Source organism: Trachypithecus francoisi, unplaced genomic scaffold, assembly GCF_009764315.1.
Source record: "Trachypithecus francoisi isolate TF-2019V2 unplaced genomic scaffold, Tfra_2.0 Lachesis_group10, whole genome shotgun sequence".
NCBI lineage: Eukaryota > Metazoa > Chordata > Mammalia > Primates > Cercopithecidae > Trachypithecus > Trachypithecus francoisi.
The window spans coordinates 42,912,085-42,939,007 of NW_022681455.1; the positions used below are offsets into that span (position 1 = coordinate 42,912,085).

The 26,923-nt window shown below is 47.8% G+C and overlaps 2 protein-coding genes and 1 pseudogene across 3 annotated transcripts; 1 reads left to right on the plus strand and 2 right to left on the minus strand.

Annotated features, from left to right (window-relative positions):
* The first annotated feature begins 4,390 nt into the window (after window positions 1-4,390).
* Window positions 4,391-5,219, plus strand: LOC117087227 (V-type proton ATPase 16 kDa proteolipid subunit-like). Its single transcript, XM_033217185.1, has one exon. It carries the CDS (start codon window positions 4,545-4,547, stop codon window positions 4,950-4,952), a length of 408 nt encoding a protein of 135 aa, XP_033073076.1. The 5' UTR covers window positions 4,391-4,544; the 3' UTR covers window positions 4,953-5,219.
* Window positions 5,220-12,372: 7,153 nt separating this feature from the next.
* Window positions 12,373-13,814, minus strand: LOC117088533 (annotated as a pseudogene). The gene is made up of 2 exons (XR_004439244.1): window positions 13,266-13,814; window positions 12,373-12,915 (listed from the first exon to the last, which is right to left on the minus strand). The product of XR_004439244.1 is annotated as an ADP/ATP translocase 2-like (transcript).
* An 11,229-nt stretch (window positions 13,815-25,043) lies between these two features.
* TBCC (tubulin folding cofactor C) lies at window positions 25,044-26,543 on the minus strand. Its single transcript, XM_033217189.1, has one exon. It carries the CDS (start codon window positions 26,400-26,402, stop codon window positions 25,362-25,364), a length of 1,041 nt encoding a protein of 346 aa, XP_033073080.1. The 5' UTR covers window positions 26,403-26,543; the 3' UTR covers window positions 25,044-25,361.
* Between the last annotated feature and the right edge of the window lie 380 nt (window positions 26,544-26,923).

A 26,923-nucleotide genomic window follows, 5' to 3' on the forward strand; every position in this document is an offset into this window, starting at 1 on the left:
GTAATCCCAGTACGTTGGGAGGCCAAGGCAGGTGGATCGCTTGAACCCAGGAGGTGGAGGTTGCAGTGAACTGAGATTGCCCAATTGTGCTCCAGCCTGGGCGACAGTGAGACTCTGTCTAAAAAAAAAAGAATTAATACGCAAAAATGTTTTAAGTCCCACAAATTCACAATAAACAAAAATTCACAATCAAAAGATCAACAATCAACTGGAAAAATAGGCAAAAACCAGGAACAGACAATTCATAATAAAGAAACTTGAAAAGTCCAATAATCTGGAAAAGATCTCAACTTGAGTAATAAGCAGGAAAACGCAAATCCAAACAACAATAAAAGACCAAACTTGGCCGGGCACGGTGGCTCACACCTGTAATCCCAGCAGTTTGGGAGGCCAAAGTGGGTGGATCACTTGAGGTCAGGGGTTCAAGATCAGCCTGGCCAACATGGTGAAACCCCGTCTCTACTAAAAATACAAAAAATGGCTGGGCATGGTGACAGGCACCGGTAATCCCAGTTACTTGTGAGGCTGAGGGAGGAGAATCACTTGAACCTGGGAAGCGGAGGTTGCAGTGAGCCAAGATTGCACCATTGCACTCCAGCGTGGGTGACAAGAGTGAAATGATGTCTCAAAAAAAAAAGACCAAACTTGATCCATCAAATTGAACATATGTCAAAATTGTGTCACCATACATCAACAAAGAGAGTGGAAGTAGAAATGTACACTTTTGGTGAATCTGTAAATTTATTATTATTATTAATTAATGGACTATTTTTTATTTTTTATTTTTTATTTTTTATTTTTTTTTGAGACGGAGTCTCGCTCTGTCGCCCAGGCTAGAGTGCTGTGGCCGGATCTCAGCTCACTGCAAGCTCCGCCTCCCGGGTTCACGCCATTCTCCTGCCTCAGCCTCCCGAGTAGCTGGGACTACAGGCGCCCGCCACCTCGCCCGGCTAATTTTTTATATTTTTTAGTAGAGACGGGGTTTCACCATGTTAGCCAGGATGGTCTCGATCTCCTGACCTCGTGATCCGCCCGCCTCGGCCTCCCAAAGTGCTGGGATTACAGGCTTGAGCCACCGCGCCCGGCCTATTTTTTAGAGTAGTTTTAGGTTTACAAAAAAAATTGAACAGAAAATACAGGGAGTTCCCATTACTCCCCATCTCCCCAACCAGTTTCTCCTATAATTAGTATCTTGCATTAATGTGGTACATTTGTTACAATTAATTAACCAATATTGATGCACTATTATTAACTAAAGTCTATAGTTTACATTAAGGTTCAGTCTTTGTGCGTATAATTTTATCACTTTTACCAAATGCATAATGTCATATATTCATCATTACTGTATCATACAGAATAGCTTCACTGCTCTAATAACCTGCTGTGTTCCGCCTATTCATTCCTCCTTCCCTCACTCCTCAGCCCTGGGAGACCACTGTTTCTATAGTTTTGCCTTATCTAGAATATCATACAGTTGGAATCATACAATATGTAGCCTCTTCAGACTGACTTGTTTCCCTTAGCAATATATGTGATTAATGATTCTCTGTATCTTTTCATGGCTTAATAGCTCATTTCTTCTTATCACTGAATAATGTTTCATCATATGGATGTACCACGGTTTATTTATCCATTCACCTATCAAAAAATATCCTAGTTGCTTCCAATTTTTGACAATTATGAATAAAACTGCTATAAACATCCATGTGCAGGCTTTTGGTGAAAAGTTTTCCATTCATCTGGGTAAATATCTAGGAGGACAATGGCTAGGTTATATAGTAAGACTATGTTTAACTTTGTAAGAAACTGCCAAACGGTCTTGCAAAGTGGCTGTACAATTTTGCATTCCTACCAGCAATTTTTACTCCATGTCCTTGCCAACATTTGATATTGTCAGTGTTTTGGATTTTAGCCACTGTAATAGTTGTGTTGCCGTATCTTGTTTGAATTTGCAGTTCCCTAATGACATTTGATCTTGTCATGTGTCATGTGCTTATTTGCCATCTGCCTATATTCTTTGGTGAAGTGTCTATTCAGCACTTTTGCCTGCTTTTATTTTTTTTGAGTCAGGGTCTATCTATGTTGTCTAGGCTGGTCTCAAACTACTATACTCAAGCAATCCTCCCACCTCAGCCTCCTGAGTAGCTGGGATTAGAGGTACCTGCCACAATGCCCAGCATGCTCACTTTTTTTTTTTTTTTTTTTTTCTGAGACAGAGTCTGGCTCTGTCGCCCAGGCTGGAGTGCGGTGGCCGGATCTCAGCTCACTGCAAGCTCCGCCTCCCAGGTTCATGCCATTCTCCTGCCTCCGCCTCCCAAGTAGCTGGGACTACAGGCGCCCGCCTCATCGTCCGGCTAGTGTTTTGTATTCTTTAGTAGAGACGGGGTTTCACCGTATTAGCCAGGATGGTCTCGATCTCCTGACCTTGTGATCCGCCCGTCTCGGCCTCCCCAAGTGCTGGGATTACAGGCTTGAGCCACCGCGCCCGGCCGCATGCTCACTTTTTAATAATGTTGTTTGTTATCTTTAGAGTGTAAAGTTTCACAGCCCTTTGGAAGGGCAAGTTAGCTATACCTATTACAATTTTCAAAAAAAAAAAAAATTTAGAGATGGAGTCTTGCTGTGTTGCCCAGGTTGATCTCAAACTCCTGGGCTCAAGCAATCCTTCTGCCTCAACCTCCCAAACTGCTGGGATTACAGGTGTGAGCCACCTTACCCACCCTAAAATTTAAAATGCATTAAAATTCCCAAAGACCCAATAATCTCACTTCTCAGAACAGCCTGTGCATAAGTATAAGGGCGTTTAAGAACAAACCAAGGCCACGTGAGGTGGCTCATGCCTGTAATCCCAGCACTTTGGGAGGCCAAGGCAAGTGGACCACTTGAGGTCAGGAGTTCAAGACAAGCCTGGCCAACACGGTGAAACCCTATCTCTACTAAAAATACAAAAAACAACAACAAAAAAATAGCTGGGCACAGTGGCAGGCACCTGTAATCCCAGCTATACTTCCAGAGGCTGGCTGAGGCATAAGAACTGCTTAAACCCAGGAGGCAGAGGTTGCAGTGAGCTGAGATCACACCACTGTACTCCAGCCTGGGCGACAGAGCAAGACTCCATCTCAAAAAAAAAAAAAAAGAGAGAGAACAAACCAATCTTGTCATCGAATTCCTGTCCACCTAATACCAAAAAGGGTTTCATGATCAGAATATGAGGCCTGTGAGCGCTTGGTGGCAAGTGGGTCAAATCTCTAATCCAGAATCTCCTTTCTTCCCTTATGTGCATTGATTCCCCTACACCAGACTCACCACCCACACACTCCTCTTTAACATCTCCAAATCACTATGTAAATCAGAGGAGTATTCTCCACAGGCAGAGGAGGTGTGAGAACTAAGCAATGAGATGTGAGTTTTCCCATCCAACAGTCACCTTGGAAAACAAAGCACTTATTCCATTGCTCAGCTCAAGTCTGGACTCCAATTGGGAGTGACTTCCAAAGCCAGGTCCTGAGCCATATGGGGAAACATTCTTGTTATACTATTGTCACACAGCATTTTGGGTCAAAAACAATATTACCCAAAGTGATCACTCTTCTAACGACCAATGTTGGCTTCTAATAGCTTTGGATTATCAAAGGATTTCAACTCTTTATCATCAAGGACATTGAAAAGAATTGCTGCCATATTTGAAGTTGTTTCGTTTTGTTTTGCTTTTTCCAAAAGAGAATGTTCAGACAACCACAGGACTAATACCTCCTACGGAAAAAAAAAAAATCGGAAGACGATTGTCCTGCAGTAAATAGGATGTAGATGACTGTGACTGCTATCTTAGGAGACAGCCTCTTAGAAGCACACGTGAAGACAAGAGAAAATCAGAGGGAAGAAGAGGAAGAAATATTTAATGTAGAAACCAGAAACAAAAATTTAAAAATAGCTCTACAAGGATAACCCGATTAGTCAGGCACCTCTTTCTCCTGAAATGACCTTGAGGTTGTAAATACGACAAGGAGGGCGGCGCTGAGCCCATAGCAAGTCTGTGGATGCCCCCTGGTGGCCAGAAATAGAATGACTTCAATGGATGGAAATTTAACGTGCTCGCATCCCCAGCATGTTAAATTACCCAGAAAAGTAACAGAAAAAGAACAGACACATCAGAAATGTCACTGGCCAAACCTTTTAAGTACGAATCAAGGCAAGATATGGCGATGAACAAGCAGAGAAAAGTAGACTGCAAAGGAAGCAGTAATTTATCTGTCAGAGAAGGGAGGGCTCCTTCCTGCCTCCGGACCAACGGATATGAGTCTAGATGCGAGACATCTATTATAGAGATAATAGAATAGCGGAATTAAGGATGGTTCACTTTTCTTCTTTAGAAATACCATTAATGCTGATCGCCTTCGCCGCCGCCCGCGTGCTCGCCTTAGCGCCCGGCCAGTCCTAGCCCCCGCCTCTGCCTCCGCCTCGGCCCGCAGAGCTCGCCCCCTCCCCACCCGCAGACACTGTCTGAGTCAAATAACCGCCCCGAGTATGCTTCGTTTTCCGCCGTCATGGGCGCCTCGGCCGCCATGGTCTGCAGCGCCCGGCGCGCTGCCTATGGCACGGTCAAGAGCGGCGCCGGCATCGCGGCCATGTCCCTTATGCGGCTGAAGTCCATCATCCCAGTGGTCATGGCTGGCATCATTGCCATCTATGGCCTGGTGGTGGCAGTCCTCATCGCCAGCTCCCTGAATGACGACATCAGCCTCTACAGGAGCTGCCTCCAGCTAAGCGCCGGCCTGAGCCTGGGCCCGAGCGGCCTGGCAGCCGGCTTTGCCATCGGTATTGTGGGGAACGCCGGTGTACGAGCCACGGTCCAGCAGCCCCGATTATTCATGGGCATGATCCTGACCCTCATCTTCGCCGAGGTGCTCAGCCTCTATGGTCTCATCGTCGCCCTCATCCTCTCCACAAAGTAGCCCCTCTCCGAGCCCACCAGCCACAGAATACGATGTAAAGACCAACCCTCCTCAGTCCAAAACGAAGAGCCTGCCGCACACGCACAGGGCCGCGGCCCCCAGTAGTTGATCTTGTACAGTGTAGTTGATCGCAGTGTCCTAGTGCCCATTGTCTGTTGCCCCGGCCTTGCCCCCGCCCGCCCCGTGCCGTGGACATCTGGGCCCACTCATCGCCCCTCCAGGCCCCCAGCGCCTCACCCCCTAGAGTGCTCTGTGTATGCAGGTGATTTAGAATTGTCATTTCTCTTTACTGGATGCCCGTTTATGAAGATCTGGCCTGTTCCCGCGTCTGCGGAAAGGCCCTGGTCTCGCAGCTGTCTATAACCTTAGCTATAGATAAGTGCCTTGTGGGTTCCTGTTGCTGGGACTTCCCGGATGGAGCCGGCCTCGCCGCCGAGACTTCCTTGGCCCTGCGCGGAGCTCTGTCCAATAAAGTTCTCGAATTTGGGGCGCGGGGGGAGAAATAACCATTAATGCTGTTATAATAACGACATTATACCGTTTTTCTTGGCCAGGCGTGGTGGCCCGGCACTCCTGTAATCCCAGCACTTTGGGAGGCTGAGGTGGGCAGATCGCATGAGGTAAGGAGTTTGACCAGCCTGGCCAACATGGTGAAACCTCGTCTCTACAAAAATTACAAAACTTAGCCAGTGTGGTGTCAGGCTACTCCAGCTACTCGGGAGACTGAAGCACAAGAATTGCTTGAATCTGGGAGGTGGAGGTTGCAGTGAGCTGTGATCAGGCCACTGCACCCCAACCTAGAAAGAAAGAGTGAGGAAGGAAGGAAGGAAGGGAGGGAGGGAGGAAGGGAGGGAGGGAGGGAGGGGCTGGGCACGATGACTCACACCTGTAATCCTAGCACCTCGGGAGGCAGAGGCGGGCAGATCACTTGAGGTCGGGAGTTCAAGACCATCCTGGCCAATATGGTGAAACCCTGTCTCTACTAAAAATACAAAAAAAATTAGCCAGGCATGGTGGCGCACGCCCGTAGTCCCAGCTACTGAGGAGGCTGAGACAGGAAAATCACTTGAACCCGGGAAGTGGAGGTTGCAATGAGCAAAAATCGTGCCACTGCACTCCAGCCTGGGGTGACAGAGCAAGACTCTGTCTCAAAACAAAAAAAGAAAGAGAAGAGAAGAGAAGGAAGAAGAAGAAGGAGGAGGAGTAGAGAGGAAGAAGAAGGAGGAGGAGGAGGAGAAGGAGGAGGAAGGAGGAGGAGGAAGAGGAGGAGAAGGAGGCCGCTGAGGTGATGACGGAAGGGAGGGAGGGAGAGAGAAAGAAAGAGAGAAGGAAGGAAGGAAAGAAGGAAGGAAGGAAGGAAGGAAGGAAGGAAGGAAGGAAGGAAAGAAAGAAAAAAAAGAGAGAAGAGGGGCCATGTGCAGTGACTGATGCCTGTAATCCCAGCACTTTGGGAGGCCAAGATCCAGGGGATCACTTGAGGTCAGACATTTGAGACCATCCTGGGCAACATGGCAAAACCCCATCTCTACAAAAAGTACAAAAAATTAAACAGGCATGGTGGCAAATGCCTATACTTGGGAAGCTGAGGTGGAAGGATCGCTTGAGCCTGGGAGGTGGAGGTTGCAGTTAGCTAAGACTTGCCACTGCACTCCAGCCTGAGTGACAGAGCAAGACCCTGTCTCAAAATAAAAATAAAAATAAAAGGAAAGGAAGAGACCAGAGCTTTCCCCAAGCCAATACTGAGGAAAGGCCATGTGAGGACACCATGAGAACACCCATCTGCAAGCCAGGGAGAGAGGCCTTGACAGAAACCAACCCTGCTGGCACCTTCCTCTTGGACTTCAGCCTCCAGAACTGAGAAAATACATGCCTGGTGCTCAAGCTGCTCAGTCTATGGTATTCTGTCATAGCAGCCACAGCTGACTAATGCACTCTCCCTCTCACTCAAGAGGTCACCATTAATCTGAACACCTTAGCTTTTTCGTTTTCTTTCTTTTTTTTTTTTTTTTTTTTTTTGAGACAGAGTTTGGCTCTTGTTGCCCAGGCTGGAGTGCAATGGCACAATCTTGGCTCACCGCAACCTCCACCTCCCAGGTTCAAGCGATTCTCCTGCCTCAGCCTCCCGAGTAGCTGGGACTACAGGTGTCTGCCACCATGCCCAGCTAATTTTTTAGCAGAGACAGGGTTTCACCATGTTGGCCAGGCTGGTCTTGAACACCTGACCTCAGGTGACCTGCCCGCCTCAGCCTCCCAAAGTGTTGGGATTATAGGCATGAGCCGCTGCACCCAGCCAGCTTTTTCTTTTTCATATAAAAATCATTAAGTGCTTCCCTACAAACAAATTTTTGATGTTTTTGAGATTTACAACAATTGTATGATACTGTGTAGATGGTCTTCAGGGATCTGCTCTTTTTTCAGTCAACATGTTTTAAGAGACACACATGTTGCATGTAGCTATCGTTCATTGTCATACAGAGAACATACCACATAGTACACATTCTTCTGCCAGGAGATACATGGATGATTTCTAGAGTTTTACTTTCATGCATAGAGCTCGTTCAACATTTCTGGCTGGACGCAGTGGCTCACAACTGTAATCGTAGCAATTTGGGAGGCCAAGGCAGGATCATTTGAGCCCAGGGGTTCAAGACCAGCCTGGGCAACATGGTGAAACCATGTCTGTATAAAAAATACAAAAATTAGCTGCGCGTGGTGGTGTGCACCTGTGGTCCCGGCTACTCATGACTGAGGTGTGAGGATCATTTGAGCCTGGGAGATTGAGGCTGCTGTGAGCAGTGATTGAGCCACTGCACTCAAGCCTGGATGACAGAGTGAGACCCCGTCTCAAAACAACAACAACAACCAACCACATTTGTGGCTATCTGCCATTGTGCAGAAGTTTCTCTAGGGTATAACCCTAAGGAGTTTGAGACCAGCCTGAGCAACACAGTGAGATCCTGTTTCTATAAAAACAAAATAAAAATAAAGAAATAAAAAATATAAATATAAAAAAGTTGCACTGTAGTGAGAGAACATAACATGTACAATGCCAAACCTAGAAAAACAAAACTCTGAGACTTGCTCTGTGACCTAGTTTGTGGCCAATTGTCCTGTGGTCAATATTCCACAAGTGTTTGGGGAAAAAAGTGTGTCTCATGTACCAATTGGGTGCAAACCTCTTTTTTTTTTTCTTTTTTTTTTTTGGAGACAGTCTCACTCTGTCACCCAGGCTGCAGTGCAGTGGCATGCTCGGCTCACTGCAACCTCTGCCACCTAGGTTCAAGCGATTATCTGCCCAGCCTTCTGAGTAGCTGGGATTACAGGCGCCTGCCATGGTGCCCAGCTAATTTTTGTATTTTTATTAGAGATGGGGTTTTACCATCTTGGCCAGGCTGGTCTCAAATTCCTGACCTCAGGTTATCCGCCTGCTTCGGCCTCCCAAAGCACTGGGATTACAGGCATGAGCCATTGCACAAGGCCAATGCTCTTTTTAAAATGTGTCACTGTGTTGTTCGAATATTTCTTTCTTTCTTTTTTTTTTTTTTGGAGACAGTCTCACTCTATCACCCAGGCTGCAGTGCAGTGGCACGATCTTGTCTCACTGCAACCTCCACCTCCAGGATTCAAGCAATTCTCCTGCCTCAGCCTCCAAAGTAGCTGGAATTACAGTCATGGACCACCATGCTGGCTAATTTTTATATTTTTAGTAGAGACTGGGTTTTCCCATGTTGGCCAGGCTGGTCTTGAACTCCTGGCCTCAGGTGATCTGTTGGCCTCAGCCTCACAAATGTGCTCGGATTCTAGGTGTGAGCCTGTGTGCCAAACCATAAGTCTTTTTTTTTTTTTTTGTATAAGTCAACATTTGTTTAAACGTGCTACATGTTTATCAATGTTCCTGCTCACTACTTTTTCCTGTGTGTCTCCTTCCCAAGGGTTATTTTCCCTTTTTCTGAAGTTTGTCCTTTAGAATGTTTTTAGTATTGGTGTAAAAACTGTTATGGGCCGGGCGCAGTGGCTCACACCTGTAATCCCAGCCCTTTGGGAAGCTGAGGCAGGTGGATCAGGAGGTCAGAAGTTCGAGACCAGCCTGGCCAACGTGGCGAAACCCCGTCTCTATTAAAATACAAAAGTTGGCCGGGTGCGGTGGCTCACGCCTGTAATCCCAGCCCTTTGTGAGGCCGAGGCGGGCGGATCACGAGGTCAATAGATCGAGACCATCCTGGCTAACACAGTGAAACCCTGTCTCTACTGAAAATACAAAAAATTAGCCAGGTGTGGTGGCAGGTGCCTGTAGTCCCAGCTACTCGGGAGGCTGAAGCAGGAGAATGGCATGAACCTGGGAGGCAGAGCTTGCAGTGAGCTGAGATTGCACCGCTGCACTCCAGCCTGGGCAACAGAGCAAGACACTGTCTCGGAAAAAAAAAAAAAGAAAAAAAAAAAAACACATGCAAAAGTTAGCTGGGCAGCTGGGCATGGTGGCAGGCACCCGTAATCCCAGCTACTCAGGAGACTGAGGCAGGAGAATCACTTGAACCTGGGAGGCGGAGGTTGTAGTGAGCCGAGATCACGCTGCTGCACTCCAGCCTGGGCGACAGAGTGAGACTCTGTCTCAAAAAAAAAAAAAAAGTTGGGATGCAACAGAGTGAGACTCCATCTCAAAAAAAAAAAAAAAGAAGAAAAAAAGAAATCTAGGCTCACTGCAACCTCTGCCTTTCAGGCTCAAGCAATTCTCCTGCCTCAGCCTCCTGAGTAGCTGGTATTACAGGTGCATGCCACCATGCTCAGCTAATTTTTGTGTTTTTAGTAGAGACAGGGTTTCACAGTGTTGTCCAGGCTGGTCTTGAACTCCTGACCTCAAGTGATCCAACACCTCAGCCTCCCACGGTGCTGGGATTACAGTGTAAGCCACCACACCTAGCTCAGACTATTATTCCATTGTTTTCCAGTTCCCATTGTCATCATTAAGAAGTCAGGTAGTACGCAGTGGCTCACATCTGTAATCCCAGCACATTGGGAGGCCCAGGGAGGTGGATCACCTGAGGTCAGGAGTTTAAGACCAGCCTGGCCAACATGGTAAAACCCTGTCTCTACTAAAAATACAAAACTTAGCTGGCATGGTGGTGCACATCTGTAATGCCAGCTTCTCGGGAGGTTGAGGCAAGAGAATGGCTTGAACCTGGGAGGCAGAGGTTGCAGTGAGCAACTTGCAACCTCTTGTTGCCTGGGCAACAAGAGCAAAAATCCATCTCAAAAAATAAAACAAAATAATAAAAATAAAGAAAGAAAGAAAAAAGTCAGCTGTCAGTCTGATAATCATGTCTCTATATGTAAACTGGCTCTTCATTTGAGCCACAAAATTATTTGCTATGTGAGGCCGTCTGGTGCATTCTAGTCACTACTTGTCAGTAGTATCCACCGCCATTCCCTAATTGTGACAACCAAAAATGTCCCCAGACATTGCTAAATATCACCAGCAGGGTAAAATCACCATCGATTGAGAATTACGGTTTTCTTTTTTTTTTTTTTGAGATGGAGTCTTGCTCTGTCACCCAGGCTGGAGTGCAGTGGTGTGATCTCGGCTCACTGCAAGCTCCGCCTCCTGGGTTCACGCCATTCTCCTGCCTCAGCCTCCTAAGTGGCTGGGACTACAAGGACCCGCCACCATGCCCGGCTAATTTTTTGTTTTTTTAGTAGAGACGGGGTTTCACCGTGTTAGCCAGGATGGTCTCAATCTCCTGACCTTGTGATCCGCCTGCCTCAGCCTCCCAAAGTTCTGGGATTACAGGTGTAAGCCACCATGCCCCACCTGAGACCTCTTCTCTATTTAAAAAAATTAAAAAAGAAATAACACAGAAGAAGTCTGGGCGCAGTGGCTCACACCTGTAATCCCAGCCCTTTGGGAGGCTGAGGTACGTGGATCTCTTGAGGTCAGGAGTTCGAGACCAGCCTGGCCAACATGGCAAAACTCCATCTCTATTAAAAATACAAAAATTAGGCCAGGCACGGTGGCTCATGCCTGTAATCCCAGCACTTTGGGAGGCTGAGCCGGGCGAATCACCTGAGGTCGGGAATTCAAGACCAGCCTGACCGACATAGAGAAACCCTGTCTCTACTAAAAATACAAAATTAGCTGGGCATGGTGGCGCATGCCTGTAATCCCAGCTACGCGGGAGGCTGAGGCAGGAGAATCTCTTGAAGCTGGGAGGCAGAGGTTGCAGTGAGCTGAGATCATGCCGCTGCACTTCAGCCTGGGTGACAAAGCAAGACTCCAACTCAAAAAAAAAAAAAAGCTGGTCATAGTGGTGGGCGCCTGTAATCCCAGCTACTCTGGAATCTGAGGCAGGAGAATCGCTTGAACTCAGGAGACAGAGGTTACACTGAGCTGAGATTACACCACTGCACTCCAGCCTGGGTGACAGAGCGAGACTCTGTCCCCTCCGCCCCCATAAAAAAATGAATAAAAAAAAAAGACTGTTGCAAAGGGTACATATAAAAAGGCACAATAAAAAGGTACATATAAAAAAGCATGGGAGAAGGGGTGTGGAGCTTCTGGGCGCTCCCTGGGTGAGGTACTCTCCAGAAACCTCCACATGTTCAGCTACCCTGAAGCTCACTGACCCTATCTTTTTGGGTTTTCTGTTTTTTGTTTTTGCTTGTTTGTTTGTTTTTTGAGACGGAGTCTTGCTCTGTCGCCCAGGCTGGAGTGCAGTGGCGCGATCTCCCCTCACTGCAGGCTCCGCCCCCTGGGTTCACACCATTCTCCTGCCTCAGCCTCCCGAGTAGCTGAGACTACAGGCGCCCGCCACCTCGCCCTGCTAATTTTTTGTATTTTTAGTAAAGACGAGGTTTCACCATGTTAGCCAGGATGGTCTCGATCTCCTGACCTCATGATTCGCCCACCTCAGCCTCCCAAAGTGCTGGGATTACAGGCGTGAGCCACCGCGCCCGGCCTTTTGTGTTTTTTTTAAAGACATTTTTATTTCTCCAAATTTGTTATACATCAGGAGTGACTGAAATAAAAAATATAATTGAGTCCCATCATCGTCATCATGGAAATGGCTTTAAGAGAAAACTAAGGCCAGGCGCAGTGGCTCATGCCTGTAATCCCAGCACTTTGGGAGGCCAAAGTGGGCAGATCATGAGGTCAGGAGTTCGAGACCAGCCTGATCAACATTGTGAAACCCTGTCTCTACTAAAAATACAAAAATTAGCCAGGTATGGTGGTGTGCGCCTGTAATCCCAGCTACTCAGGAGGCTGAGGCAGGAGAATCGCTTGAACCTGGAAGGCGGAGGTTGCAGTGAGCCAAGATTGTGCCACTGTACTCTAGCCTGGGTGACAGAATGAGACTTTGTCTCAAAAAAAAAAAGAGAGAGAGAGAGAGAAAACTGGTCAGATGAATATTATTTCTTCCCATTTCAGCCAGTAAACAGTTGCCACTGATAAATTGACAGCCAGGAGTCTGTCAAGAATGCTCAACATAAGTTATATAACACAACATGCCTATTCACAGTGGGAAAAGTCCTAGGAAATAATTTATGTGTACTTCTCGATTTCATCATACAAGACAAGCACAAAAGCACCACCCATGCCTCTGAGAGCATTGGAACCATGCACCCTTGAAAAATGCTTTGCCTCCTTCATCACCAGCAATCTTCCTCCAGCAGTCAAGCGTGCCTGTATACATGACGTCAGTTCCTTTGCGCCGTGATGCGTCATCACGCGGCAGCGAACGGCGTCAAATGGATAGAAAGTCAACCCAGCAATGGCAGTGACAGTCTGTGCGATCATCCAGCTGATGACAATGTGAGTGTTCTTGGGATCTGGAAGTATTCCCTTTGCAGTGTCATAGATACCAAAGTAGGCAGCTCGGTAGATGATAATCCCCTGCACAGACACGTTAAAGCCTTGGTAAAGGCCCTTAATCCCATCAGATTTGTAGAACTTAACCAGGCAGTCACCGAGGCTTCAGATTCCAACTCCAGCTTTTTTTTTTTTTTTTTTTTTTTTTTTGAGACAGAGTCTTGCTCTGTTGCCCAGGCTGGAATGCAGTGGTGCGATCTCAGCTCACTGTAACCTCCGCCTCCCAGGTTCAAGCGATTCTCCTGCCTCAGCCTCCTGAGTAGCTGGGTTTACAGGCATGCACCACCACTCCCGGCTAATTTTGTATTTTTGGTAGAGATGGGGTTTCTCCATATTGGTCAGGCTGGTCTCAAACTCCTGACTTCAGGTGATCCGCCCGCCTCAGCCTCTCAAAGAGCTGGGATTACAGGTGTGAGCCACTGTGCTCGGCCTCAGCTCCAGCTTTATTAAACTACATCAGCTGCTAGACGGGTACAGGCAAAATTAAGAGGGTACACAAAACACAAGGATGTGGCCCCAGCAGCACCACCTGATGCCAGATTCCCTGCAAAGTAGCCCCAAAACTGGGTCCTCTTGTTCACACCACCCAGGAAGATCTGCTTGTATTTATCTTTGAAGGCGAAATTGAAAGCCTGGGTGGGGAAGTATCTGATGATATTGGACAGGTTACCATACCAGAAGGATAGGACTCCCTGCTCCTTGGGAATACAGATCACGCAGTCTATAATGCCTCTGTATTGCTTATCTGCAGTGATCTGTTTGCTGGCATGCTGCACCTGCAGCAGCAGCTTGACCTGCTCGATGGGCTCTACCGCTGTTTTGGAGATGGCTGGGGCCACTCCACCCGCCAGGAAGTCCTTGGCGAAGGACACAGCAGCTTCTGTCATGTTGAAAGGAAAGGGGAGGCAGGCTGCTTCAGGATGGGACTGGGCCAGGAACCAGCTTTGACTCCAGGGCTGCTGGGTCTTTTTGGGGTTTTTTTGGAAGCTTCATGACAACAGTATTCCTTCCCCCACAGTACAGGGCAAGATCGTCTCTTGGGAAGGTCTTAGGATCCACAGTCAGAGAGGTGGGGAAACATTCGAGTGGAAGGTGGGCAGGAGAAGGTCAGAGACTTGCCCCTGAGGCCCAACACACCCAACATTATAACGAAACACCAGAACAAGGGCTATGGGAATTATGACCCAGGAATGTGGATGAAAACCAACAAATATCATAACATCACAGCAAGGAGCATAGACATTCAGACCACAGCATACTCTTACATTGAAGATGGGCTCAGTAGACTCTGCCCTTTGGAAGTCTCAGTTTTTGGTTTCTGTCTGCCTTCTTGTCTCCTCTCTCCAGTGTCATTAAAATGAAATTCAAGGTTACAAGAGTTCAAGAGCTCTCCCAGCCCCACAACAAAGTCAGTTTTAGAATGAGCTCACATCAGCCGGGTGCAGTGGCTCACGCCTGTAATCCCAGCGCTTTAGGAGGCTGAGGCGGGTGGATCACCTGAGGTCAGGAGTTCGAGACCAGGCTGACATGGAGAAACCCCATCTCTACTAAAAATACAAAATTAGTCGGGCCCAGTGGCACATGCCTGTAATCCCAGCTACTCGGAAGGCTGAGGCAGGAGAATCGCTTGAACCTGGAGGCAGAGGTTGAAGGAAGGCAGAGGTTGCGGAGAGCCAAGATCACGCCACTGCACTCCAGCCTAGGCAACAAGAGCAAAACTCTGCCTCACAAAAAAAAAAAAAAAAAAGAATTACCTCACATCACTGGATTAATTTTGATCTCCACCAGGTGTGGTGACTCACGCCTGTAATCCCAGCACTTGGGGGGGTCGAGGCAGGTGGATCACCTGAGGTCAGGAGTTTGAGACCAGCCTGACCAACATGGTGAAACCCTGTCCCTGCTAAAAATACAAAATTAGCCAAGCGTGATGGCGCATGCCTGTAGTCCCAGTTACTCCGGAAGCTGAGACAGCAGAATCGCTTGAACCCGAGAGGTAGAGGTTGCAGTGAGCTGAGATCCTGCCACTACACTCCAGCCTGGGTAACAGAGTGAGACTCCGTCTCAAAAAAAAAAAAAAAATTTTTTTTTGATCTCCACATGTAGGATCCAGCCCTACGGGGCTTAGCGGGTGTTTTCCCCGTGTACGGAGACGACAGATTGTAAGAAATAAAGACACAAGACAAAGAGATGAAGAGAAAACAGCTGGGCCCGGGGGACCACTACCACCAAGACATGGAGACCGGTAGTGGCCTCGAATGACTGGGTGCGCTGTTATTTATTGTATACAAGACAAGGGGGCAGGGTAAGGAGGGTGAGTCGTCCAAGTGATTGATGTCAAGCAAATCACGTGATTATAGGACAGGGGGGCCCTTCCCTTACAGGTAGCTGAAGCAGAGGGGGAAGGCAGCGTACCTCAGTGTTTTCTTCTAGGCACTTATCAGAAAGATCAAAGACTTTAAGACTTTCACTATTGTTTCTACCGCTATCTTCAAAGAACTTTAAAGAGGAACCAGGAGTATGGGAGGAACATGAAAGTGGACAAGCAGCGTGACCACTGAAGCACAGCGTCATGAGGAGGGGTTTAAGCCTCTGGGTGACTGTGGGCAGGCCTGGACAGTATCCAGCCTCCCACAAGAAGCTGATGGAGCAGACTCCCTTTCATGGTCTGCTAAGTAAAGGGTGCCTTCCCAGGCACTGGCGTTACCGCTCGACCAAGGAGCCCTCAAGTGGACCTTATGTGGGCCTAACAGAGGACTCACCTTTTGCTTTCTTGGTTACTTCTTACAATGTCCCTTCAGCACCTGACCCTATACCCGCCGGTTATTTTTTGGTTATATTAGTAATACAACAAAGAGTAACATTAAAAGCTAATGATTAATAATGTTTATACTAATGATTGATAATGTCCATGATCATTCTCTATGTCTAACTTGTATTATGACTATTTTTATTTTAACTATTTTTTTTTATTATACTGAAACAGTTCGTGCCTTCAGTCTCTTGCCTTGGCACTTGGGTAATTCTCTGCCCATATCCACATAATCTTTACTCTCTTTGCAGCTCCATCATGTCTTTTTACAAGTATTTTGATATATTTTATCTAGCATTTATAGTTGTTTTCAGTGAGATAGCTGTTTAAGGAATCCAGTACTCTTTACTGCCAACTACTTTTTTTTTTTTTTTTTTTTTTTTGAGACAGAGTTTCGCTCTTGTCACCCAAGCTAGAGTGCAGTAGTGTGATCTTGGCTCACTGCAACCTCTGCCTCCCATGTTCAAGTGATTCTCCTGCTTCAGCCTCCCAAGTAACTGGGACTCAGAGACTACAGGCGCCTGCCACCGCACCTGGCTAATTTTTGTATTTTTTGTAGAGACGGGGTTTCTCCATGTTGGTCAGGCTGGTCCCAAACTCCTAACCTCAGGTGATCCACCCACTTCGGCCTCCCAAAGTGCTGGAATTACAGGCATGAGCCACCACACCTGGCCCTTATCTACTTTATTTATTTTATTTTTATTTTTTGAGACAGTCTCACTCTGTTGCCCAGGCTGGAGTGAAGCAATACAATCTTGGCTCACCACAGCCTCTGCCTCCCAGGTTCAAGCAATTCTTGTGCCTCAGCCTCTCTAGTATCTGGGACTACAGGTGTGCACACCACGCCTGACTAATTTTTTGTATTTTTAGTAGAGATGGGGTTTTACTGTGTTGGCCAGGCTGGTCTCAAACTCCTGACCTCAGGTGATCGCCCACCTCAGCCTCCCAAAGTGCTGGGATTACAGGCATGAGCCACCATGCCAAGCCTCTGCTACCATCTACTTTCAATGTTCCATAATTTTCTTCATTTCCTATTCCTCTCCCCAGGGGCATAACTAGGAAAAAGAAGTCCCAATGTGAAATCTGTGTGGCCCCTATCTTTTCAAAACAAAAAGATCTGGCCAAGAACCATGACTCACACCTGTAATCTCAGCACTTTGGGAGGCCACAGCCAGGGGATCACTTCAGGACAGGAGTTCAAGACCAGCCTGGACAATATGGTGAAATCCCATCTCTATCAAAAATACAAAAAAATATAGCTAGGGATATGGTAGCACATGCCTGTAGTCCCAGCTACTTGGGAGGCTGAGGTAGGAAGATCCCTTGAACCTGGGAAGCAGAGATTGCAGTGAGCTGTGAACGCGCCACTGAACTCTGGCCTGAGTGACAGAGTGAGACCCTGTCTCAAAAATAAATAAATAAATATAAAATAAAATGTCTAAAAAGGGTCTTTATGGGAGTGATAATGAAAAAAAAAAAAAAAAGGTCGAGAAACACTAAAAACGCTACCCTAAACTGGGAGTGAAAGTAGTTAATTGGCTGGGTGCGGTTGCTCACACCTGTAATCCCAGCACTTTGGGAGGCTGAGGCGGGCGGATCATGAGGTCAGGAGATGGAGACCATCCTGGCTAACATGGTGAAACCCCGTCTCTACTGAAAATACAAAAAATTAGCCGGGCATGGTGGCGGGCGTCTGCAGTCCCAGCTACTCGGGAGGCTGAGGCAGGAGAATGGCGTGAACCCGGGAGGCAGAGCTTGCAGTGAGCCGAGATCGCGCCACTGCACTCTAGCCTGGGCGACAGAGCGAGACTCCATCTCAAAAAATAAAAAGTAGTTAATTGGAGAGATTCAGATAACACCCATGGAGAGGTGGCAAAGCGGTACAGGAAGGCAGCCCACAAGACTGTGCTATTACACCAGCTTCTACTGTGGAGAAGGAAAGCCCTGGGGGGAAACACATCTCAGAATTATCCTGTCTCCGATGAGGGAGCTGAGCTATTTATTCAACTAACTCTGGAGAGTCATTTATCTGAGAGCTGTTCCCAGGATAAGTCCCCACCTATTACACAAGGACAGCAGCAAGGGTTTCCGCAAGAGGAATCACAACTGTCAGACACTTAATACTATCATGCTGGGCACAGCGGAAAGTTCAAGCCATGTGGATGGTCAAGTAGCACCCTCTATTACACTACTATTCCTTAAAACATAGAAAGTGCGCCGGGCGCAGTGGCTCACACCTGTAATCCCAGCACTTTGGGAGGCCGAGGTGGGTGGATCCCTTGAGCCCAGGAGTTTTATACCAACCTGGGCAACATGGTAAAACCCTGTTACAAGAAAAAATACAAAAACTTAGCCGGGTGAGGTGGCTCACACCTGTAGTCCCAGCTGCTCCAGAGGCTGAGGTGGGAGAATAACTTGAGCCTGGGAAGTTGAGGCTGCAGTGAGCCCTGATCCTGCCACTGCACACAAGCCTAGGCAACAGAGCAAGATCCTATCTTAAAAAAAAAAAGTGCTATTAGAAGAAACTTTCTGATCGAGAAATCACAAAAGCAGCACTTTTTAAAAATTTATTTTCATTTTCATTTATCTATTTTTTAGGACAGAGTCTCACTCTGTTGCCCATGCTGGAGTGCAGTGACATGATTGGGGCTCACTGCAGCCTTCAACTCCTAGGTTCAAGCAATCCTTTCACTTCAGCAAAGATATCTTGAGCACAGGCAACCCCACAAGCACAGGCAACCACAACAAAAATGAACAAATGGTAACTGGGTGCAGTCCTAATGCCTGTAATCCCAGCACTTTGGGAGGCCGAGGTGGGTGGATCACCTGATGTCAGGAGTTTGAGACCAGCCTGAACAACATAGTGAAACCCCATCTATACAAAATTAGCTGGGGGTGGTGGCACATGCCTGTAATCCCAGCTACTTGGGAGGCTGAGGCAGGAGAATCACTTGAACCCGGGAGGTGGAGGTTGCAGTGAGCTGAGATGGTGCCAATGCACTCCAGCCTGGGTAATAAGAGTGAAACTCTGTCTCAAAAAAAAAAAAATATATATATATATATTTAGAAAAAATGAATCAGGGCTGAGCACAGTGGCTAACTTCTGTAACCCCAGCACTTTTGGAGGCCGGAGTGGAAGGATCACTTGAGCCCAGGAGTTCAAGACCAGCCTGGGCAACATAGGGAGACATTGTCTCTAAAAAATTTAAAAATTAGCCAGGCATGGTGGTGCAGGCCTATAGTCCCAGCTACTGGGGAGGCTGAGGTGAAAGGATCATTTACACCTGGGAGATCAAACCTCCAGTGAGCCAGGATCACACCACTGCACAGCAGCCTGGGTGACAGAGCGAGACCCTGTTTGAAAAAATAAAAATAAAATCAATCAGACCTAGTATTTGCTAGCACAGCTGGGTGACTATAGTCAAAAATAATTTAATTGTACATTTTAAAATAACTAAAAGAGTATCACTGGATTGTTTGTAACAAAGGATAAATGTTTGAGGGGATGGACACCCCATTTACTCTGATGTGACTATTACTCATTGCATTACTATTACTCATTGTATCAAAATATCTCATGTAATCCATAAATTTATACACCTACTATTTATCCACAAAAATTAAAAATTAAATTAAAAAATCCTCCTATGGCCAGGCACGGTGGCTCAAGCCTGTAATCCCAGCACTTCGGGAGGCCGAGACGGGCGGATCACAAGGTCAGGAGATCGAAACCATCCTGGCTAACACGGTGAAACCCCGTCTCTACTAAAAAATATACAAAAAAACTAGGTGGGCAAGGTGGCGGGCGCCTGTAGTCCCAGCTACTCGGGAGGCTGAGGTAGGAGAATGGCGTAAACCCGAGAGGCAGAGCTTGCAGTGAGCTGAGATCCGGCCACTGCACTCCAGCCTGGGTGACAGAGCGAGACTCCGCCTCAAAAAAAAAAAAAACCTCCTACTTCAGCCCCCTGAGTAGCTGGGACCACAGATATGTGCCACCATGCCTGGCTAATTTTTAAATTTTGTGTTGGAGACAGGGTCTCATGTTGCACAGGCTGGTCTCTAACTCCTGGGCTGGAGTGATCCTCCTACCTCAGTCTCCCAAAGTGCTGGCATTACAGGGGTGAGCTACTGCCCATACAGTACTTTTTATTAAGGCCCCTGGGGACGTATCCTAGTCTTTTTTTGTCTTTTTTTTTTCCCTTGAGACAGAGTCTTGCTCTGTCCCCCATGCTGGAGTGCAGTGGCGCGATCTCAGCTCACTACAACATCTGCCTCCCAGGTTCACATGATTCTGCTGCCACAGCCTCCTGAGTAGCCAGGATTACAGGCATGCACCACACCCAGCTAATTTTTCTATTTTTAGTAGAGACTGGGTTTCACCATGTTGGCCAGGCTGGTCTCGAACTCCTGACCTCAGGTGATCCTCCCACTTCAGCCCCCCCCAAGGTGCTGAGATTACAGGTGTGAGCCACCACGCCTGGCCCCAATATCCCAGTCTTACAGCTGTTACTGGACTGAAGAAGTCAGTTGGTTCTTTAACATCAGTCACAGTTGAACCCAAGTCAAGTCTAGCCCATAGTTTCCAGAGATGCAATGTTATAGTCTGGGTTTCCATGTCAGGAAACATACTTCATGCCACAACCATATCAAAATTGAAGATTAAGAGAAACTAAAATCAGCCAGGCACTGTGGCTCCTGCCTGTAATCCCAGCACTTTGGGAGGCAGAGGTAGGTGGATCACCTGTGGTCAGGAGTTGGAGACCAGCCTGGACAACATGGTGAAACCCCGTCTCTACTGAAAACACAAAAATTATCTGGGCGTGGGCTGGGCACGGTGGCTTATGCCGGTGGGCAGATCACAAAGTCAGGAGATCAAGACCATCCTGGCTAACACGGTGAAACCCTGTCTCTACTAAAAATAGAAAAAATTAGCCGGGTGTGTTGGCAGGTGCCTGTAGTCCCTCCCAGCTACTCAGGAGGCTGAGGCAGGAGAATGGCGTGAACCTGGGAGGCGGAGCTTGCAGTGAGCCCAGATCGCACCACTGCACTCCAGTCTGGGTGACAGAGCGAGACTCTGTCTCTATATAAATAAATAAATAAATAAATATTAGCTGGGCATGGTAGCGCGCACCTGTAGTCCCAGTTACTCCAGAGGCTGAGGCAGGAGAATTGCTTGAAACCAGGAGGCAGAGGTTGCAGTGAGCCGAGATCACGCCACCGTTCTCCAGCCTGGGCAACAGAGAGAGATTCCGTCTCAAAAAAAAAAAAAAAGAGAGAGAGAGAGAAATTAAAATAAAATAAAATACAAATAAATAAACATAAACTAAACATGTACCCAGTCAAAAAGTAAAATTGGCTTATTCTTACTTGTAACCTCAATACTTTGGGAGGCCAAGGTGGGAGGATCCTTGAGCCTAAGAGTTCAAGACCAGCCTAGGCAACATGGTGACACCCCAACTCTCCAAAAAAAGTAAAAAAACTAGCCGAGTGTGGTGGCTACTCAGGAGGATAAGATAGGATAATTGCTTGAGCCTGGGAGGTTAAGGCTGCAGTGAGCCATGATTGCACCACTGCACTCCAGCCTAGACAACAGAGTGAGACCCTGTCGTAATAAGCAACAACAAAAAAGCTAAACTGTCAATGCTCCTTGGGGGAAATTTGTGCATGAGCTGGATTTGCCAAGGTTTATTAAACTGCAACTTCTTTTTTTATTTTTATTTTTATTTTTATTTATTTTATTTTTTTATTTTTTTTGAGGCAGAGTCTCGCTCTGTCGCCCGGACTGGAGTGCAGTGGCCGGATCTCAGCTCACTGCAAGCTCCGCCTCCTGGGTTTAGGCCATTCTCCTGCCTCAGCCTCCCCAGTAGCTGGGACTACAGGCACCCGCCACCTCGCCCGGCTAGTTTTTGTATTTTTAGTAGAGACGGGGTTTCACCGTGTTAGCCAGGATGGTAAACTGCAACTTCTATGGAATGTTCTTGTTAATGTCCATAAGCATTCCTCTGCTCAAGGACATTGAGTCATCCAACTTTCTAACCATCTTTCTTGGAAATTACCATATCTGATGAGATGTGCGTGAATGGCCCTCCCCGGAGAATTTCAATAACCAAAGCCGGGGAAAAGGCGGTTACTCCTCCCTCCTTCATTTCCCCTCCTCAAATATTACAGCTAACTTTTATGTAAGTCTTTAGTACTTTTTGATTGACCAGAAGTTTCCCCTGGTCCCCATAGTGGTCGTTCCTTGGTCTCTCTTTAAACTTTTTCTTTTTTTCTTTTTTTTTTTTTGAGATAGAATCTTGCTTTGTCACTTAGGCTGGAGTGCAGTGGCACGATCTAGGCTTACTGCATTCTCTGCCTCTTGGGTTCAAGTGATTCTCGGGCCTCAGCCTCCCGAGTAGCTGGGATAACAGGTGCATACCACCACACCCAGCTAATTTTTCTATTTTTAGTAGAGACTGGGTTTCATCATGTTGGCCAGGCTGGTCTCGAACTTCTGACCTCAAGTGATCTGCCCACCCCAGCCTCCCAAAGTGTTGAGATTACAGGCGTGAACCACCGCACCCAGACTCCTCATTTTTTTTTGAGACAAGTTCTCACTCCGTCGCCCAAGGTGGAGTGCAGTGGCACAATCACAGTTCACTGTAGCCTTGACCTCTAGGTTCAAGCAATCATCCCACCTCAGCCTCCTGAGTAGCTGGGACCACAGGCGTGTGCCACCATGCCTAGCTAATTTTTGTATTTTTTGTAGAGACAAGAGTCTTGCTCTATCTTGAACCCAGGCTGGTCTTGAACTCCTAGGCTCAAGTGATCTTCCCGCCAAGGCCTCCCAAAACGCTGAGATTACAGGCATGAACTACCAAGCCTGGCCCATGCCTCATTTTCAAAGAGACTAAGGAAAATCACAGATTCTCAGAGGAAGTGACATTTGTCTTGTATGAAATTTTGGCAAGTGCGTGCGGACCCAATCTGTGTGGGCACTGCTTGAGAAAAGGCCAGGAAATACGGCAAAAACTATTTGCACTGAAATTTTTTTTTTTTTTTTTTTTTTTTGAGATGGAGTTTTGCTCTGGCACTCAGGCTGGAGTACAGTGGTATGATCTCGACTCTCTGCACCCTCCGCCTCCCGCATTCAAGCAATTCTCTTGCCTCAGCCTCCCACGTAGCTGGGATTACAGGTGCCTGACACCATGCCCAGCTAATTTTTGTATTTTTAGTAGAAATGGGATTTCACCAAGTTGGCCAGGCTGGTCTCGAACTCCTGACTTCAGGTGATCCACCCGCCTTGGCCTCCCAATGCAAATCCCAAAGTGCTGGGATTACAGGCGTCAGCCACAGAGCTGGCCTGCACTTAGTATCTTCTATTTCCTCCTCCAGATCTATTCTTCATTTTTCTCCACCCTGTTCTACATCCTGGGAGCTGACTCACATGGACTGCAGCAGCAGATTTCTTTGCCCTGAAATTTCCAGATGGGCTCCAACAGGAGGGACCAGTAAAAGAGAATGACATTGTTTAATTCCCATAGCTCTCTCCCTGCCAGGTCACCATGCATTGGCAGAATCCCTCCACTGAGGACTGAAACTCCTGTCGGGTAGCTGGATAACTCTCTCTCTGCATTCTGGTAACATTTTTGTCTCTTCAGCCTTAAGGATGGTAACAGATAGTGTACCATCTCTAATTGCTTTTCCTATACTCTGCCCACAGCTTTGTAAATAGCTCCTGTATTAAGCTCTTCTCAAAGTATCCATTTTGAGCATGCCATCTGTTTCCTGCCAGAGCCCTGATTGATAGTGTGTTTGATTAATGGGTATTATTAGTTCAGACTAGCTGGTGCATGAAGGGTGTGTGATGAAACAGTAAAACATCATGTAAGAACAGTAGGCTGAAACAGATGGTGGAGGGGCTTGTCTTCCAGGCCAGGAAGCCTATCAGATAATAAGAATCTCACAAGGTTTTAGATCAGGAGTGACATACTTTAAGAAAACTAATTTAGTAGCTGTATGCAGAATAGTTTATAAATTGGAGATGTGGAGATGAGTTAGGAGATGATTACTATTACTAGTAGAGGAAGGTAACATTTTTTAACCATCAAACTGGCAAAGACCCAAAAATTTCCTTTTTTTCTTTTTTTTTCTGAGATGGAGTTTTGCTCTTGTCGCCCAGGCTGGAGTGCAGTGGCACGATCTCAGCACACTGTAACCTTGTAACCTCCGCCTCCCGGGCTCGAGATTCTCCTGCCTCAGTCTCCCCAGTAGCTGAGATTACAAGCATGTGCCACCACGCCCAGCTAATTTTTGTATTTTTAGTAGTGACGAGGTTTCACCCTGTTGGCCAGGCTGGTCTCGAACTCCTGACCTCAGGTGAGCTGCCTGCCTCGACCTCCCAAAGTGCTGGGATTACAGGAATGAGCCACCACGCCTAACACCACCTCCTTTTTTTTTTTTTTTTTTTTGATACAGGGTCTTGCTCTGGAAATGCAGTGGCGCAATAATGGCTCACTGCTACCTCCTCTTGCCAAGTTCAAAGGATTCTCATGCCTCAGCATCCCGAGTAGCTGGGATTACAAACACGCACCGCCACCCAGCACTTGGAAGACCAAGGGGGACAGATTGCTTGAGCTCAGGACTTTGAGACCAGCCTGGGCAACATAGCAAAGCCCTCTCTACAAAAAACACACAAATTAGCTGGGGGTGATGGGGTGCACCTGTAGTCCCAGCTACTCGGGAGGTTGAGGCAGAAGAATCACTTGAACCAGGGAGGCTGAGGTTGCAGTGAGCTGAGATCACACCATTGCACTCCAGCCTAGGCAACAAGAGTAAAACTGTGTCTCAAAAAAAAAAAAAAAAAGTAAAGCGTGATGACTCTCCAAAGGAACTGAATGGCTAGGGACAAAGGAATTACCTATTTTGTTGTTGTTGTTTTGAGACAGAATCTGGCTCTGCTAGGGACAAAGGAATTACCTATTTTGTTGTTGTTGTTTTGAGACAGAATCTGGCTGTCACCCAGGCTGGAGTGCAGTGGCGTGATCTTGGCTCGCTGCAACCTCTGCCTCCCAGGTTCAAGCAATTATCCTGAGTAGCTGGGACTACAGGTGTGAACTATCAAGCCCAGCTAATTTTTGTGTTTTTAGTAGAGACGGGGTTTCACTTGGCACCTGGTCTCCAACTCTTGGCCTCAAGTGATCCACCCACCTCAGCCTCCCAAAGTGCTGGGATTGCAGGCGTGAGTCCCTGGGCTCAGCCCTGGAATTTATTAAACATGTATTTATGCCTCGACACTGTTGGTTCCCGTCTATAATCCAAGTGCTTTGGGAGGCCGAGGCAGGAGAATCGCTTGAGGTCAGGAGTTCGAGACCAGCCTGGGCAACATAAGGAGCGCCCATCTCTAAAAAACACACACACACACACACACAAAACCCATATATTTACCGAAGACCTACTTTATTATGCACCGCGATGTTTCAAATATCACAAACCATTACAAAGCAACATAATCACCCTCCTTCCCCCTTATTGCCTCAACTATTGTGATAAAAATAAATAAATAAATAAAGCCCTGGCGTGGTGGCTCACGCCTGTTACGAATTTAATGGAAATTACAAGTAGGAGCCCATTACAATCTCAAGCCTTAAAATGCTGAAAACATACACAGTGTGACAATAAGTAAACTTCGAGACCCAATAAGGGGGAAAGTCCAACGTGGAAAGTATTTGGTAGGAGTGAAGAACAGAGTGACAACTGCTTAGTCCCACTGGATATTTCGCTCCTCTTCAGGAAGAATACTCCAGTTTGGGGAGGCCATATCCCGGGCCAGCCAGTTAAAATCGTCAACATCGTTCCAGTTATTTTTGCTCCTATCTAAACCAGAGCTCTCGAAGTCCTTGTCGATCTCCGGGTAGCTCCAGGTGTAAGGCGCGAACTGGATCCCACTGCAGTCCTCCACGATGGCCCTGCTGGTCACCTGCAGAAAGATGCGAGTGTCTTTCGTACTGTGTATGCGGAGCTGTTGGCAGGCCACTGCCAGCACGCAGTCACTGCAGTCCTCCAGGAAAACAGAGGTGGACACCGGACCGCAGAGCAGCTTGCAGCTGTGGGTCCTGGTTAGCCGCAGGGTGTTGGGATTTCCATACAGTTTGACTGTGCAGTTGCTCAGTTCGGTCAAAAGGACGTCGCGCTGGTGCAACTCGCTGGCTCTCTTCTCCAAGACTTGGGACTCCAGGTTGGAGAATCCGCAGATCCAGCTGGAGCCAAGGGCTCCTTCCGCCTTCTTGGGCAGCGGGGAGTCCCGTATGCTTTCAACGGCCGGGGGGATGCCAGGAGCCGCGTCTACTTTGGTAGACGAAGCAGCATCCTTTCTCCGGGTCTTGAAAGCGAAACGCTTCTTGGGCTGCAGCTCCCGGCGCCGCTCGTCCAGGGCCGCCTGCAGCCGCGCCACCGCCTGTTGTCCCTGCCGCAGGTCGTAAGCGGCTAGGAAAAAAACCGAGTCGTTGAGAAGTTTCTGTAGCCCCTGGAGCCGAGAGGCCGCCTCCTCCAGCCGCTCGACCGACTCCGCGCGCTCCAGAAGCTCTTCCACGGCCGCTCGCTCCCGAGCAAAGGTGGCGGCGAAAAAGTGGCTGTTCTCCTTCTCTGCCTCCTGGTTCTGCCGCTTTTGTTTTCGCCTTTCCACTTCCAGCTGCCGCTCTTGTTCGCGTCTCTGAAGCCGCTCAGGCACCAGGCTCAGGTCCCGCTGGGACTCCATGTCCCCAGTCCTAACAGCAGCAGCAGAGCAACTGACGGACTCCATGTTGACTTCAAGCTTCCTCTCTCGTCTTCCTTCCTCCGGGTGTGGTCTCTGTGAGGCCTCCCACCAACGCCTCCGGTGATTGGCCTAACACGATGATGTCAGACCCCCGGCCTTATTTTCTTCGCCTATTGGTTTCTCTGCGTCGGAGGGGGTGGAGAGACGGGGCGGGGCCTACTGACTATGGGGGTGGGAAGACAAAGGTTCTTGTGGATGGGTGGGGTGGGAGGCAGGCGGGGGAATCTTTTTTTTCTCTTAAAGGGGCAGGACTTATATCCGGGATTGTGGGGTGAGTTGCAGCAGCGGCAGCTGCACATGTGGGTTTGTTTATAAGAACAAGGTTAGAAACTCGCAGGCCTCCCCCTCCCCCCAGCTCCTCCCTACTACCCCCTTACAGGCCGGAGATCCGCTACTAGGGGTGTGGATGGGAGGGATGAGTGCGTGTGATGGGTTGGGGGGACAGGTAGTGGTGAGAAAGATGGAGGGGGGGGGAATATTGCACCGCCCGGCCCGCGCCGGAGGAA

Bases quoted from the DNA above. Each gene is read 5' to 3' on its own strand.
- LOC117087227 (XM_033217185.1), top strand. From the start codon at position 4,545: ATGGGCGCCTCGGCCGCCATGGTCTGCAGCGCCCGGCGCGCTGCCTAT.
- TBCC (XM_033217189.1), bottom strand. From the start codon at position 26,402: ATGGAGTCCGTCAGTTGCTCTGCTGCTGCTGTTAGGACTGGGGACATG.